General features: G+C 42.6%; 1 protein-coding gene across 2 annotated transcripts in view; it reads left to right on the plus strand.

The window, feature by feature from the left end:
• LOC115356104 (filamin-A-interacting protein 1) overlaps window positions 1–12,814 on the plus strand; it is a 48,772-nt gene extending 35,958 nt beyond the window's left edge. For both annotated transcript variants that reach the window (XM_030047117.1, XM_030047118.1), the window contains 2 exons: window positions 8,441–11,243; window positions 12,033–12,814. In XM_030047117.1, coding sequence (XP_029902977.1) covers window positions 8,441–11,243; window positions 12,033–12,233 — 3,004 coding nt within the window. In that variant the 3' untranslated portion in view covers window positions 12,234–12,814. The remainder of the gene's footprint in view (window positions 1–8,440; window positions 11,244–12,032) is intronic.
• The last annotated feature ends 5,159 nt before the right edge of the window (window positions 12,815–17,973 follow it).

Consider the following 17,973-nt stretch of genomic DNA (forward strand, 5'->3'; position numbering starts at 1 on the left):
TTACGAGGTAGCCAGATTCTCACCATGACCTCTGTCTGAGTACAGTTAAAGGGATAATCCACTGTTTCGGGCTCTTTTTTTGTCCGAATCACCCAGACTGAGACAAGATGTTCAACACCACTGCCCCCTCTGGGCGTAGCATTTTGTGTTAGCTTAGCATAAAGACTTGAAGTCTATGGGAGTCGTTAGCCTGGCTCTGTCAAAAGTGAAAAAAATAAACCTTCCAGCAACCATGAAGCTGTCTTATTTACACAGGGTATCATATGTATTTGTTACCTTGTGAGGCGGATGGATTCGCAAGATCACGATCCATCTTGCCAGGGTTCAAGTCATGTGCTTGTGGCCGAACCACAGTGTTTCCGACCAATCAGCATCTTACTGGCAGCTGTGGGCGTGGTTTATGTGCGACAACAGCTCCTAAAGAGGTTAGCGGGGTTAGCGCAGCTGCTGCTTTAGCGTCACTTAGTATTTCTTCAGTGAATATTCATTCAATTCATAGGTAGCGAAACTGACTTGCTGCTACGTCAAATGGTTCATCGATGTGATTCGTTGAAGTGACAGACAGATGGTTCATCCAATCAACTGCAGAGTATTTTTTAAAAAAGTTTCCAATGATGACTTCTCAGATGGTTCTGCATAACAAACCACCTGGCAACGTCAGGTTAGTGGATGCTGTGATTTCATTGAGCCTGAAAGTAGATTCTGTGATTTAGTTACCCTTCATTTCACCAGGTATGACAATAAGAACAGATTTTTTATTTACACTGCAAGTCTGGAGATAAAATTGACAATAAATTTAGAGTAGGAATATGGACGTTTCTCATCACATAAGTCATTTTTAACCTCCTTTGGTTTAGAGCCACTACTGTATTTTGGGTTTGGGAACATCTTTTTGGGGTCGGTCCATTGGAGAATAACCTGGAATGTGCAAATTATAACTAATTGTGCATAACAGAGAGGTAAAAAAAAAAGATAAATACCAGAGAAAAATGGTTTCTTCCTCAGTGATAGAAAGCACCAATGAAGGGCTGTTGTTTTTTTGGGGAGCAGAGCAGTAACAAAGACCCGCGAGCGGCACATGAGAGCTGAGAGCTTCAAAGAGCCGTGGCTCAGTGTGTAAGGCACTGCAGGCAAGTTTTCCCCTCCAAAGTTTTGAAAGAGGCTCCTGGCAGGGCGTCTGCTGGTCTGCTGACAGGAGCAACACTCGGTTAAGAAGCGGGTGGACTGAAGCCAGGGAAAGATACCACACCAGGAAATGTCAGGGAGGAACGGGTCTCTGAACTGCCCGCTTTTCGAATCAGAATAATGTCACGGTGGACGTTAAGTGGCGAGCGCGTCATGCTGTAATGAAACAGGCCTGTGTTGCTGCAGCGAGACACAATAAGCTCTTTGATGGTGCTGTTTTCTTACATTAATTGAATGTTGAAAAAGCTCGTTTCCATGCTGAGTGACCTTTGGGCTGTTGAAACAAGTCAAAATCCCAACCCCAAAACAAGTTCATAAGAAAAACTTTAAAAAAAAAAAAAATTGTGACAAAAACGATAGGTCAAATGGAGATATGGCTGTTTACTCAATAGCAACATACTGTACAGCTGCAACTTCTTTTTCATTAAATTCAGTGTAAGAAATAACCAGCCACAGGCCAAAAACCAGGAAGTTATTGCTGTGAGTGGCAAGTTTGCCTCTATAGTGCCAGTGAATTTTGCAAATAATCCTATTCAGTGTTGAAAATCTACTTTGATATTACTGACTTTGACTTTAAAAATATCCCACAAAGTACATAAAAAACCTACTCAGTTACAGCAGCGTGAGTAAATGTGATTAGTTACTTCCCCTCTGATAAGCAGTGAGATATATCTACCATTTACAAACACTGGAAGAACTCTAGAGACAACTCCAGTGACTGATCAGGTAAAGATCAAACCTGCAACTTTTTCCCTTATGGTATTAAGATAAATTCTTCAACTACTAAACCAACTGGCCACCTGCCTTTTTGACCAAAGAGTAGAAAGAGTGCATGCGAATAGAAAAAAAAAAAAAATCCAATACCAGCATGAAGAAAGCTGGAATCCAGACGTCGATCTAGCCGAGACCCCTCTGCCCGCTCCTCAGCCAGGTGGCAAGTCGAGGCAGAGCTGCTGAGATCACCCACAGCCCCTTTTCACACTGACGTCCTGGAAAAACCACCGCACTGAAACCTGAGTGTTTTGACTTTAATTTAAAGTTTGCATGATTGTTTGTGTCTTGAGCACAATTCAAGACAATTGAGCCCTAAATCCCTCTTACTGTGGCAACAGTGCATGGATATAAGTGACAAAATGAGTCTTTCCTGGAAGAATAAAGGTACTTTACAGGGTTTTCGTTCCACAGCAGTGACACGGCACAGACATCAGATAAGACTCGGCGTGGGGGTTTGGGATGATGGTTGTGATAGGAACGGTAATGAATCCTGCTTTATCAAGATGTTGGGGAGTTTGTCAACATAGACATGGTGTGCAGACTCCACACCAAACAATGCATAGCTGGGATCTATGCCTGGCCTATATGTTTTCAACTGCATGTGCTGTCTGGGGTGCACGTGCAGAAAAATCCTCGCCACTTCGTGTTGGTGCCGACGTCCTGCATGTGACTGGTGAAACTGTGGTGGACACCAGACATGCATGGATGAAATAATATTTGCAAATATGAGTGTAACAATTAATGTTGTGCATCGATTATAAATTCTGCATTAATCTGTTATAAGAAATAGAAGATAAAGGATATTCTGACAGTACTGCACATTGCACATCTAGTTGGTGGATATCTATATATCTATATATATCTATCTATCTATCTATAGATAGATAGATAAACTGTTGCATATATATATATATGTGTATATATATATTTTTTTTGCAAAAGTACCAAATCAAATTAATGTTTAATTCATCACATCAGTCCATCAGTTATTAATTTTGACAGTTACCTGCACCGATCTGCTAAAATAAATAGAATGAATCGCTTTGACTTCAGCATCAATGAGTTGAATCGGTTTATTTACGATTCCTTACAATACAACATTTCGTTGATCCAACAGAATATTATGAGTTGAAACATTTTTGTCAGTATGTAATTTCTAAACAAATAATGCAAAATGTAAATAAAATAATTTGTCTGATTTTCTGTACACCTCAAAAACAAAAGGATAGTCTGAGATTAATTTAATGGATATAAAATCAAATCAAATAGATTGAATTGAATCATGATTCACAAGCTTGAATCAAACTGAACTGTTGCAAATAGAGAAAAATCGTTCTTAAATCAAGTTGCCAACAAGTGAATCATGAATCAAACTGCATCTCTGTTGAGTCAAAGCTAAACTTCATGTCAGCATTTTTAGATACGACAGGTGCCACCAACCAGAACCGTCACGATGCACCAACCCCCCCCTCCCCCGCCGCTCATGTTATCATCCAAGCAGCTTAAAGTAAATGACCCACGCCTGATGGAAACGCACTCTGTTGTGAGACGAGGTGAAGGGAAGATGACAAAAAAAAAAATCTTTACAATACACACTGCACCAAACACGCTCACATCTGCCTCCCATACACCATAAAACTTCAAATGGCGGCCTGTTTGTGGCAGACGGGCCGGTGAAATCACGCCTCGCTGCGCCTCAGTCACCTTGGTGATAGTGAGCGGCACTGATGAAGGGCTGGCTCTCACTCTGCTTGATGACTCAGAGGAATGTCTTTGAAATATTTGCTTTTAACCTTTATTTATTCAGGGAAGCTCTGCTGAGCATGCATGATCTACTAAGAGGCTGAGTATATTAAGCGTCCTACAGGCCCTCGGAGGCACAAAATGCCCTGGAAAAGAGTTGCTTAACCCTTGAATAGCAAACGATTGTGGTTGTACCTGGGAGCTACCAGGTGTTAAATGTGTGGAAGTGCATGAGCAGGGATCCCATTATGCGTCAAATACAAAATTCCCTGATTAAAACGTTGAATTTCCATCACACTTTGTATTCAGAGGTCCTATTAAAATAATAAAACATAAATGATTTCCTGATTGTGAGTTAGCTTGCCTGGAGGTTTCCACTGCAGTATCTGTTTCCTGTAAGGCAGTTCATTATAACCTTCAACTACACCCATAGAGTCAGCTGTGGGTTAAAAATATTAATAATTAAAAAAAAAAAAAAACATAAAATGGCAGTATCCAGGCTTTTTTGCTCCTTCCACCTTCTTTTTACATCCATTAATGATTTAGCTCCAATGTTATTTCTGGAAATGTGTCATCTTTTGCAGAGTTTGTTACAATATAGGTCACAGCAGTTAATGTTATTATTAAAGGTCATAAGTGGAGTAATACATACAGCTGAGCGTCAGAGTGCTAATTGGATGTGTAGAGTGTTTGGTATCAGATCGGAAACTTGTTAGGGCCATTTATGAAAATAAAGGTTTACCTGGAGGAGCACATAAGTAGTTCATTATGCATGACCAAGTGTTGAGGTTTTCCTTTTCCAGCTGCTGGAGCCACACAGGCTCTACCCAACCATTCATGAATATTCAAGCGCATTAAAATTAGCTGGTTGAGATAGCTACCTTACTGCATGTGTACACAATAATGTCAGCAGCTATAGGGGACAGATCAGGGCTGATCAATAGGATCATTGATTGAAGCTGTTCATCAATTCTGACCCCACTAGACACATAAAGAAGAGGAGATTACTGACATCACCTCAGATGATTTCTTCTGCGTGTTTAGGTGCTTTGAGATGTATCTATATATAGTACAGTAATTTAATATGCACGGCGTGTGTTGTCAGTATTTATTTCAATATAAAATTTATATGCCATGTGCTTACACTTTGACAAGATATAAAAGTCTTCGGTTGCCAATAATCCGCTGCCTCTCCTTGTATTATTTCTGCTGACCGTGTGTGTTTTCCCCACCTCCCGTCTCCCCCCCTGCTCTCTGCTCTCAGCACCGTCTGATAACACATTCCTCTTGGCTGCAGTCAGCGTGCAGATTCACGGCAGGTGATATCATGAATGGGACGGCCCTGGACACGAGAGCGATGATGTAATGCCTAAGACAGATCGGCCGGGGTGATTAGACGCTCTGGTTGCATCTCAGCTCTCGTGGGCGAACCTGCTTTAAGGCCTTAGCTACTGACATGCTCTGTGGGCTACAAAAGTTAATCAGCTAGAAGCTTTTATTAGGTTTTAGTCATGTAACAAGTATTAAAAAGTACAAAGTGGCACATTTTAACGAGGTGAGGACAATTTAGAGGTGTTTAGTCTACATGGTTCTTGCACTGAATGTGCTCCTTTGGCAATTTTGTAAAGTTTTGTAATTAAAACATGGCATGACACATGGAATAAATACTCATTCAAGTACTAGCTGCTCAAGAAAACTCAGTTACAATAACAAGAGTAGTTGTATTTTTCCCCTTCCAGCCACATTTTTTTCTTTTTCTTTCTTTCTTTCTTTCTTTTTTTTTTTTTTTTAAAGTAAAGTAAAGTGTCCAGCTGTTTTTTTTCTTTCCTTGTCTGAACATTGTGGCAGGATTTAGTCCTACATTTTGTACATTTTGGGCATTTGGCTGATGTCTTTAACCGGAGTGACTTACCATAAAGTGAGCCAGCAGAGAGTCAGCGAAATCTCAGCAGGACACACGACTGTGGCCGGGATCAAATCTGTGACCTTCTGGCCACGGGACAGCCACTGTAACCACGGGGCCACCCTGGCGCCCCTGATCCCAGTCTGGTACGGGCACATGTGGTTCGAGAGGTGGGGGGGTTCTGACCAATAAACTATGTCTGGCCCCAGAGAAATATAGGCTTGATTCTCTGTAATTTCACAGCGGTGGACAATTCTCATTCAAGTCAAAATGCAGATGAAAAAAAAAAAAAAATCCCCTTTTTGCTCCCCTGAAGGAGTCAACAACAACAGCAACATGTATTCTCGGTGTCAAAATGTTCTTGGCTCATCTGTGCAGAATGTTAATAAGGACGATGATAATTATTGAGAATTAGCTTGGCATCAGCATCTCCCTTGCAGCGCAGTGTGTTTGCTCTGGGCTCAGCCTCGCGTCGCTTTATGAGTGTTTTGGGCTTCCTCTTCTCTCACTGACAGGCCTCTGTCAGCAGCGAGGATATGAATAGACCTGAACACAGGGAGACGCTCTGGAGAAGCATCATCTGCTAATGGGGTTATTACACCAGATCCTCTGCTTATAAAAGACCTTCACATTCACACTGAAGGTATTTAGTTGAAAGATTGACCCGCAGTGTGTGGAAAAACTATCAGAAGCTTATATTCCTCGATGTCCAACATTACAAGCAGCTCAGCGCTCAGCAGACAGCAGGTGACCTCTCAAACATTCCTGTGTGCTTTTGATGAATATGTGCAATGAGTGTTTAGATCAAATCATGAAAACAGTGGTAGAGAGATACTCAGTAAGCTCTCCGCACCCGTCATATTTGGTTTGTTAAACGGTCTTTGCTATGCAAACCACAAGCCTCCTCTGCTCTGGATGAGACACATTTTTTATGCCGTTGTGTAGGATTTATGTCCATGTCATTCCCCTTTGCACGATACAGAGGATTATGATGAGAATGGCTGTGCAAGTCTGGCATTGTCCTCTCCAAAACAAAAACTCTCCCCTTGCATTGTTGCCTTGTTTCCATGGAAACACTGCTGGTTATAAGGCAGGCAGGGGACAATTAGGTCAGACTGGAGAAACATTTTGGGAGGGCAGAAGAAACAATAACAACAGCAACAACAACAAACAGCAACCTTTAAACATGAAAGTGGCTTAACATGTCATTTCATACCAGCTGAAATTCTGTCAGCTGCTGCCCACGCTTCCCTCCTCCCCAGTGGGAGAGAAAAAAGGAAAAAGCTCAGGGGAAGAGATTGCTAAAAGCCTTCCCCCCTGGCTTGAACCCCTCCTCCTCAGTGTCCAAACAAGGGCAGCGCCATTCTCCGCCATATATGGGGTGGGTGACATCACCAGCCAGCGGAGCAGTGCTCTTTTACACAACATTCACCTTTCATTGTCCATTGATGACATGTTAGGAATGTGATGGCTAATTCCCTGCGGAGTCGGGGCCCCTCCCTCCCTCTCTGACCCCGTGAGAGTCTCAGCAGCAGTCCAGCTCCTGTTCAGCCCAAAAACACTCTTAGCTATGGATCAACCTGCCCTGCATCCCAACGTGTGGGTAAGTTTAGTGAAGTTGTCGGGGAAGAGGTGTGGGGACTTTTTTTTTATTGTGAGAGAGTGTGCCGTGGCTGCAGTCATGTACTTTGTTGAATGACTTCTGGTGTCTTTGTGTAAAAGTGTGGAGTTTGTTTGTAATACAAAATTACAGGCTCATCCAAAGGCATTTCTGCACAGTGCCAAGAGCTGCTTATGCATCTGCGTGTCTGGTGTGACTGTGCATGCTCAATATGAGAGGGAACCTGTTGCAAACTCTGACTGAGGTGTTGAGACACACACAGACTCCCACAGAGATTAGTTAAACATCTACCAGCACTACATTAACTCAGGCAGGTTTAATTCTCAGATCTTGGCTGGCAGCTCTGCACAGCCTCTTACTTTTGTTTTAACTCTGTGTATGATGCAGAGCAAAACTGGCAGTATTAATTAAATCTGAAAGTATAAATACCAACACTACACCAGTATTTATATAAATCCACATTCATCGCAGTTAAACTAACACTTTAAGCGACTCACTACAAAGCAAGGGCCATATTAGCTCTGTAAATGGATAACAAGTTTCCAGTCAACTCTTGTCAACTCAAAAACAATAATATCAAGGTTTTTTTGAGGGAGCAGTCATTGCCAAACATGTTTCTACCTGAATTTTAGTCTTTGACGGGTGATCAAGCCTTTTAAACAGCACTTTGACAATGGCACGAAAACTTTTCATTGAAACCAGTATAGACGCAATTCTTTCAGGTGGCTTAGCAGCTCCTTAAGGCAGGGTGCCAGCCTCAACAGGGCTCAATTCTAGGATAAACTCTAGTGGACACAAATCAGGTGCTGGCCTGGGTGAGTCACATTTGAAACAGGTAAAGCCCAGAAACTCATAAGTCGTAACTCTATACACCTGTGGATAAGTTCCCAGTTGCTGAGCTGCAGGTGTTGTTCTTTTACGCCGCACTTTGCTCAGTGTGCTAGACAGTGCAGGGAGAATCACATGAGTGTCCAGGCACTAATCTGCATCTTTTTTTCAGTGTTCCTTCCCTTATCATGCTGCTGCCATTTATTCTGCTTGCCTGCCTCCCCATCCAGGCTCAGGGACTAACAGTCCCATTCTGAGTGTGGCCGGGCTTCTCAGAGATGTGCATCATCTGTCACAGTCTACTTCACTTCACTTCACATAGGAAAAAAACAATATCTGACAATGCTAGGCTCACATTTTGTATTTCTTTCTCCTATGTTTCTCAGACTCAAAAGGCTGCTGGAGCAGGAGAAGGCCTACCAGGCTCGTAAGGACAAGGACCACAGCAGGAGGCTGGAGAAGGTCAGAGGGGAGCTAGTGAAGCTCAAGTCTTTTGCCCTCATGTTGGTGGATGAGCGGCAGCTGCACATCGAGCAGATCGACCAGCAGAGCCAGAAGGTCCAGGATCTCAATCAGAAGCTGCAAGAGAGAGATCAGCGGCTTGCGGCCATCAGTGGTACTGCCAAGGAGGACAGCCAGAAGGTCCTGAAGTTGGAGGCTGAGCTGGAGCAGAAAGCAGCCAAGTTTGCCCAGGAGCATGAAGAGATGACTGCCAAGCTGGCCAACCAAGAGTCCCAAAGCCGCCAGCTCAGGCTGAAGCTGGCTGGCCTTTCACATAAGATTGAGGAGTTAGAGGAGAGGAACAATGTGTTGCAGAAATCAGAGGAGGACCTCCAGGAACTGAGGGAGAAGATCAGCAAAGGGGAATGTGGGAACTCCTCTCTCATGGCAGAGCTGGAAAACCTGCGGAAGAGAGTGCTGGAGATGGAGGGCAAGGATGAGGAGATAACCAAGACAGAGACTCAGTGCAGGGAGCTGAGGAAGAGACTACAGGATGAGGAGAGCCACAGCAAGGAGCTGAGGCTGGAGGTGGACAAACTGCAGAAGAGAATGGTTGAACTGGAAAAACTGGAGGGAGCTTTCAATAGGAGCAAAACAGAGTGTTCTCAACTTCATATAAACTTGGAAAAGGAGAAAAGTGTGGTGAAGGAGCTGGCTGGGGAGCTGGAGACAGTGAAGAACCGTGTGAAAGAACTCGAGTCCTCAGACTCAAAGTTTGAAAAGGCGGAAATGCTCCTCAAAGATGACTTAATGAAACTGAAGTCTTTCACAGTAATCCTGGTGGATGAACGAAAAAACATGGCTGAGCGACTTAAACAAGAAGAACAAAAGAGTGATGAGTTAAATAAGATGTTAAAAGCTGAGCAGGGTAAGGTTATGGAGGTGACAGAGAAACTGATTGAGGAGAGCAAAAAACTCCTAAAACTCAAATCAGAGATGGAGGTTAAGGTGACAACTCTTACTAAAGAGAAAGATGACCTGAAAACCAAACTTGCAAGTGAAGAGGAAAAGTGTAGGGATCTGAATTCCAAGGTCAGTGTGATGAAAATAAGGATGGATGGACTAGAGGAGGCAGAGAGGGAATCGCTGAGAAAGCGGGCCAACAAGGACAATGATAGATATCCAGACAAGGACAACAAAGTGAAAGAGCTCACGCTGGAAATTGAAAGATTGAAAAGCCGTCTCAAACAACTTGAGGTGGTAGAAGGGGATTTGATGAAGACAGAGGATGAGTATGATCTACTGGAGAAAAAATTCAGAACAGAGCAGGACAAAGCAAATGCCCTCTCTCAGCTGTTGGAGGAAATGAAAGGTCAGATTGCCAGAAACAAAGCCATAGAGAAAGGCGAGGTTGTGAGCCCAGAGGCCGAGCTGAGAATTCGCTGCAAGATGGAGGAGACTAAAACCAGAGAGCTGCAGGCGGACGTCCAAGCACTGAAGGAGAAAATCCACGAACTGATGAATAAGGAGGATCAGCTGTCCCAGCTGCAGGTGGATTATTCTGTTCTCCAGCAAAGATTCATTGAGGAGGAAGAGAAGAAGAAGAGCATGAACCAGGAAGTAGCCAACCTCACCAAAGAGCTGGAAGCCACCAAGCGCTACAGTCGTGCTCTGAGACCCAGCATGAACGGTAGGAGGATTGTCGATGTGCCCATCACCTCCACCGCGGTGCAGACAGATGTGGTGGCCAACGAGCCTGCAGAGGAGGAGACGGCGGCAGGTTTTATCAGGAAGTCTGTCCTCGAGGAGAACCATCTAATGAGCAACCTAAGACAACGGGGTCTTAAGAAGCCGGCAGTGCTTGAACGCTACCCTCCAGCAGCATCAGAACTTGGGGCAAGAAAATCCTGGATACCCTGGATGAAAAAGAAGGAAGCCATTACACTCACTCAGACCACTCCGGAGAAGACGGATCCTCAGATCAACGGGGGATCCTCACCCCCACTGTCTGAGATGACCATGCCCCAAAAGCCGGGCCAGCCGCTGCACATACGTGTGACCCCTGATCATGAGAACAGCACTGCTACCTTGGAAATCACCAGTCCTCGAGCTGAAGACTTCTTCTCCAGCACCACCATTATCCCAACACTTGGCCTTCAGAAACCTCGCATCACCATCGTCCCCAAGCCCACCACTATGACCTCGAAGACAAAGGCCGGTGAAATGATGGGAGGTCTTGATCGAGCCAAATCTCCGGTCACCATAACCACCATCTCTAGGGCCAAGTCTCCGGACAAGAGCAAAGGGTCTGGCTCTGACAGCCCTCCATCTCCGGTGTCCATCATCACCGTCAGCACCACTCCTGTTGCTGAAGCAGCTGCCTCACTCGATCCTCATGACGTGCCCACAGGCCGCACTGTGCTCAAGGTGACCCCAGAGAAGCCATCTGGCCCCACGCCGGTCAGGAAATACAGCAGCAGCAGTAACATCATCACAACAGAGGACAATAAGATCCACATCCACCTGGGCCCACAGTTCAAAAGGCCTTCAGAGGGCTGCAGCGCTCCTGCCTTGACCGTCAGGCCTCTCGGTCTGAGCTCAGAAAGCAAAGAACCCGCAACAGGCACGGTGCTCCGCTCACCGCGACAACCCAGCACGTCAGCGGGGAAGACGACTCCCGGCAAAATGACGAGCAGCATAACAATCACACCCATCACCTCAGCAGCTTCCAGGCCGACACAGTCAGTGGTAAGAGGAGATCATTATGTCTAAAGCCATTCTCCATCTTTCTGAATAGATCTCTGAATGCTCTGCCTTTGTCTCTGCATAAGTTGTGACTCCATAAACACAAAGGCATGAGTGAACTGTGCCCTTTTATCCAAAAACAAACATATCTGAATGATTTTTAATCTTTTGCGTTGCAGTTGCTTCTGAAATGTTTCAAAATGATAGCAGGTGGTGTGTGCTCCCTAGATAGCACTCTCTCCAGGTATAAAACAGTGAATATATCTCTCACAGTATGAACCGTACTAACACTGGAATGATCTGACATGCATTAGATCCACTTGTAGACGGGCCTCTCCAAGGGTCTTGTACTGATAATCACATCTTTACTGCCACCGACTGACAAATTCCCTCCTTGAACTAAACACGGGCGAGATATGACCAATTTGGATGTTTGACTTGTGTGCAAAAAAAGGACTTCAAATAATAATCAGAGAAGCCAAGTTTACTTCAAATTCAATTAATGCACAATTGTTTTTTTTTTTATCCTTTGTCAGTCAATATCCAAGATGGCCAGCCCTAGTCAACCCTCACACACTGGTGTAAATGGAGTTTTACATTTCATTTACATGCAATCCTGAGTCAAAATAACAGTGATACCTACAACCATGGGTTAAATAAAACACAGATAACTGATAACCACTGTGTCTTGGTGCTTGTTATGATTAACTGGGACAGAAATCGTTCCCTGTGCTTTTGTCTTATGATCGTCATCGTATTTTTATTCATTTTTTTTATGTTTTTGTCCTCCAGCCCGGTACGGATGTGCAGTCAACTCGGGCCTCAGCCACACGAATCCCTATGTCAAAAGGTATGAAAACAGGCACCAAGGCGGTTCTGGGTGTCTCGACGATGACAAGGTTAGAGTCGCGAGCCGAGAGCCAGTCGATGAAAATTGAGCTGAGGAAGTCGACAGTGTGTAGCTCTGCCTCCACAGCGGGAGGGAAGAGCTGAGAGCTAAATCCATGGAAACTAATCGATATGGAGACCTCCTGATTGATTATTTAAATCTATCTGCTGCAACACAAAGTGAGAAACAGGCCACACCAGTAGACATACACAACTGGGACTCCACCTCTGCGTGCGTGGTGACACACGATGTTGCTTCTCATATCAGCTTAGTGCATTTACATCACTATTTTATCTCATTCAGACATTCAGTTTGCAATTATACATGTTTCCATAAAAAGGTCTGACATATTGTAAAAGTACAGCATATTCACTTTCCAGGTTATTTTTCATTTTCCCTTGTTCATGTTTCAGTTTCTGTAACGAGGCATCTCTTTGCATGTGAAAGAAATACTTATTTTGAGTGACATCACTTAACTCCATCTTGATGACCATTGTTAGTAGCTGTAGATTTTTCTTTTCTTTTTTTTTTAATTTCATCATTCACATTGTTCATGGCATGTGTTTAGTTCACCACTGCTTATGGAGGTTTCCAGTCACTGGCGCGCTGTGAAATGTTTGTGGGGGATGAATTGTCATCATTTATCTAAGGCACTCATTTGTGAAAAGCACCGAAATAAAAAACTATTTATCTCTGAACCTCTCTGAAGTATGGCATTGCTTTTTGGCGTTCATTTTTCCACTGAGGCTTTTATGTGAGCTTTTATGTGACTTTCAAAGCAGGTAAGTATCAACTAGGAAACCTCCATAATATTATTAACCCATTCTGCTGTTCTGACGGCTGCTGACATCAACACACGGAAACAACCATGAAAGCTAGAATTTTTTCAGCTTACATGTTCATATACTTTTCATTTTTTTCCCCATAGCCTGCACAGAAAAAATACATCAAATTCCATGGACTTCTATGTAGCAACATACATATAAAATGCGAAAATAGTGAACAGTCAGATGAAGGATTTGTCTAGTTTTTAACTTAATTCACGATGCAAACTGTAAAGTCTCTACATTGGAGAATGAACTTCAAAGCCTTCCCCACTGAGTGACTTCAGCACTGTTACTTTAATCACCCAGAAATATCTGCTGGGCCAGAAGCATTTAGATAAATGAGATTCCTTCGACTCCGTTTCCCAAAAACCCTGCCTTGTGTATCACCGCCTTTACAGAAGAGAGAGGAAGCCAAGTGAGTGAGGTAATGCTGGTTTTGGACTACGTTCCCATTATGATCCAGCTACTGGAACAGAAATCTGAATGGGATTGGTAAATTACCTAAAGACTGACATAAGCATTGGCAACACTGTTTTTTGTAGTTTTTTTTTTTGTTTGTTTGTTTTTTTTAAATAACCTTTTAAAGTTAGTTTTTCAAGAAACACAAATGATACATAAAAATATATAAACATACATACAACAAGTTAAAAAAATGAAAAGAGCAATGAATAATTAAAAATTATTGGGAAAAATCTTTTAAAATGATCAATGAAGTAAAACACAAATAAAACAAGAACAATAGGGCCCTTCTCCCTTGGAGGGCTCGGGCCCTAATAAAAATGCTAGAAAAATACACAAATAAAAAATAAAACATGTTTCTCCTGTATCTATTCATCACCAATGTCCATCTTCATCCCACAGTCCAGTCAACATACACAGAAGTTCGCTAGACTTCAGTCCTGCCCTAAATAAAGGAACTTAATGATCTCCATATTCACTCTGCTGACCCAGTATACTCTCCAAGTTTTTATGTTCAAGGTCATTGATAAAAAAAAACCCCAATGCTTATTAGAATAGCTCCTGTTTTCCCTTAATAGAACAAGCACTTTCTTCTATAAGGAGATACATGTTGACAGTTTTTTTTTTTAGTCATTTACCCATTTACAACAGAGTTTGATTGAGTTGTGCATTAAATCAAACAAGTATCCCCCAAATGATTTTGAGAAAATGAGTTTGGTCCATTCTCAACCATAAAATCATTGCAAATGTACCTACACAGATCACATTTTGGCATTTTAGCAATTACACATTATGATAAATTTGATCTATTTAAACACTACTGCACAGAATGATGAGCATTTTTCAACATCTAGCTCCCTCACATGGACAAGTAAGGAATTTTTTTCCTGTGTAAATGTAAACAGACACAGTACAGCTGATATCATGAGGGATTTCACATCTCTAAAGATACGAGCCATTGCCTGACATGTTTGCAGTGATGAAATGTGGCTTCTAACTAATTAATGAACCATTTTTTTTTTAATTCACAAGCTCCCTCTTTTTTTTTTTTTTTTACAAAGGGACATCAGGGACTAAAACGATTCATTTCATCTTAACCAACTCCTCTAAATTTGGTGTGCAATGACAGAATAGAAAAGATAATCTGACATATGAAGGATACTGTGGCTGTAATGCTGCAAGGGGATGATTACATTATGGTGCTACAAAATGCAGTGAGGACCTAACAAGAGAGCATCTGAGAAAGCAATAACGCCTGCTCTTTCTGTGAGGAGGAATCTGGAGAGCAAGAGAGCAAACAAAAAGAAAGTAAAACGCTGATTCATGACAGGCAGGTCCCCTCCTTTCAGCTGCAACCGGAGAGAGATTTGCTCTTCCTGGGAACACCATCTGAGGCTGAATAGGATTATTAAAATCACATCTGAGGCTGATCTTATTTTCTCGAGTCATGCTAGGCCCCTCTCTTCTGAGAAAGCATCACTGAAACAAGGACTGGCTGATGCACACAGCAGAAATTTCAGTGTGAGTGAGTGTTTTGCATTTACAAGTGTTGATTGGGGATTGTTTGTCCACTGATATGACTCAGGGCTGCGTCTGTTCAAATCAGTCTGATGTGTTAACACCGACAGGCGGTGATTTGCTTAAACACTGGCAGAGAGTGGATTTATGTTAACATTGATGATTTTGTTATTTTGGATTCAGTAACAATATCAGTTAAAGCTGCACTAGACAAGATTTTTATGTAAAAAAAAAAAAAATACACCCATCTTATCTTCAATCACAACTGATATGAGAAACCCCCTGACTAACTGAGATGTTGGATCCTACACTGCTTTTCCAAATTAAATTCTAGTGTCACTGCTGCACCCACAGGAAGTGACAAACTGACATTTCAGGGTGAAAAACAAATAGTTTGAGAAGTGGCGGTGAGTAAGCGATCCGTGCACAGAAATCTGGACTCACCAGTGTCAGCTCTCCCTCCTCTCTCTTGTCCCTTTGCTGTGAATGCTGTGTTCATGTGAAGTGGCGACTGGGAAGTTTCCAGCTCAGAGCGTCTTACATCCCACCTCAGTCCGTTCAAGTTGGCTGAGGTCAGAGCAAAATGGACGCAAAATGGCATTTTTATAAATCAGTGCCGGTACACAAGTGCATGTTACAAGATTAGTCAATGGAAAGGAAGCACACTGAGATGCCATGCTTATTTTACCATTAGCCTATAGAGCGCCTTATGCTTCCAATTATGAATTTTCTGCTATTTTTTTTTTTTTTTTATCAAATGCATGACTTAAATGCTTATTCAGTAGTTACTAACTGTCACCATGGAGCTTATTTTGGTTGTAAGACATCACACAGCTACATCTCAAATATATCACTGCTCTCAGAAAGTTTCTGAGTAACAATTACGAGACTGAGGCTCATGTGGATTTAACTTGTTGGAAATCAGAAACGTCCCAATTCCCACTTTTCATAAACACAGCAAAAGCATCACAAACTGGCTGTGGCAGTCTCCTGATGCCACATTACAGGACTTCTGTGTAATAAAGTTATTATTATTTTTTATTTTTGAAACCAGTTACCCCTTGCTGCCTTTTGGAACCACCACCAGGTAAAACTGCTCATGCTGTTTGATGATTTCTTTCCCGGCAGGAAATGTTATGCACTATGTGATTGTTGAGCCACGATGAAACTGTAAGGCCCTCAGTCTGCAGCTGCAGCCACGTTACCGGACGCCGCCTCTGCAGGGAGTCGACCTCAAGCCGATCCCTCCGGCATGAGACACGACCTCAAAGTGTCTGATGAAACTCTTTGATCTGCAGCTTCTCCTCAGCTTGGTTAACACTTCAGGACAAAAGAGGCCTGGCAACCATGCACTCATCAGCTCTGGGACTCCCACCCACCCCCATTCTTTCAGTACATTATGCATACATTTTTACAAAAGTCATCACTTAAAAATGAGTATCTGGCCAAAGTATCTCCAAAGATCCAGTCGGTAAAGGTTATAGGCCTACAATTTTGTCACATAAATATCATAACCATTCTTCTCACAGTTTGCTAAATTTTGGGGTTTAAATAATTTTTTGGAAGATGATAGACTTTCCGTTTGACTATGAAAGTACTGAAATTGTGTCTCTGATCTTGTGTTATATCTACTTAATTTTTGTCTACAGTTTGAGCTGATGGTGGAGTTAGGGCTTTTGGAAGTGTGGATGATGTTGGACTAAAAACACTGTTTTGAAAGTCACGATTCAGTTTGTATGGGGGATGAGGCTGGAATGAGAAATCAGTGTTGTTAAAATATACTGAGGGTATTTCAATTGTAAGCGTGAACGACTTGCAAAGGGCTTGTGCTAATTTATCTGACACTGTAAGTATAAATCAGCAGTTTTAAGTTCATCCAAAATGGTCACTACAAAGTGTGTGTGTGTTTTATGTTGGTTTTTTTTCCCTAATAAGTGTGGTTTCCATCCATCTGTGAGATGAAAGCGGGTGTGCGTGCAGGTCAAGCCGATTTTGACACTTGGACAATCATATCTGCAATCTTTCAGACGATACTGACATCATGGCATCTTCTTTGTGATTAAAGTAATCTATATATAATGGATGACTATGTAATCTGAATTGTCAAACACTGGATTCTGCCTGAGATTACAAATAAACTTGGATAAACACTAATTAAGGGCTACTTTCTTTTTTTTTTTTTTTTTTTTTTAATTTAATCTACCCATACTATTCATAGTTTACTAGATTTAAATTCAACATTGACATATATATTTCCATTACAATATGAAGGTCCAATAATAAGCCCTAGGAGGCATATTTGTGTAGATTGTACCTTAAGGGAACAAAAAATGGACTATAGCTCATTTCCACTATAAAGAGCCGTGCCGTGAAGGGCCTGTTTGGCCTTGGAGTGTTTCCATTGCTTATGGTACCAGCGGGCCGGCGTCATAGAATTAGAGAGGCGCGCTCGTTGCCAAGGAGTTGTTATAGTAACAAGAGGAGCTGTCAGTTGTTAGCCTACATTAGCTTTTTGCTACTTTTTTTTAATGGACAAAATCTTGTTTGAATAAAAAAGCCACCGGCCAGCAGCAGGTGGGCTGGCCGCGGCACCGGTCGGCGTCAGGCGGGTCGGATGCTCTGCCTTCTGCGCTTAGTGGTCACATTTCTATTTCCTTTTGTAAGAAAAATGTAAACTAGGCTACACAACAGAAAAACCCAACAAAAAACTCAGCAAGCAAATCAATTTCTTCCATAATCTCTCCAGAAACTAATGTTTGTAAATAATAGCCTACTGGCTGAAGGTTTAATGGTTGACACTTGTCACTTGTCAGTTTGTAGCAGCCTGGTTAACTGACATTCTAATGGACCAATCACGAAGGAGATCATATTTAGGCCCGCCTCCGTGGCCCGTTCTAATCGGGCCAGCACCAGATGTCAAACCAGGCTGAAATCTTTCATGGTTGGTTCCCGGAACCAAGCGAGCTGGTGTAGTGGGAATGAATGCGGAACCGTGAATTTCACGGCACGGCGCGGCACGGTACTATAGTGGAAAAACGCC

This window comes from Myripristis murdjan, chromosome 24 (assembly GCF_902150065.1).
Source record: "Myripristis murdjan chromosome 24, fMyrMur1.1, whole genome shotgun sequence".
Taxonomy (NCBI): Eukaryota; Metazoa; Chordata; class Actinopteri; order Holocentriformes; family Holocentridae; genus Myripristis; species Myripristis murdjan.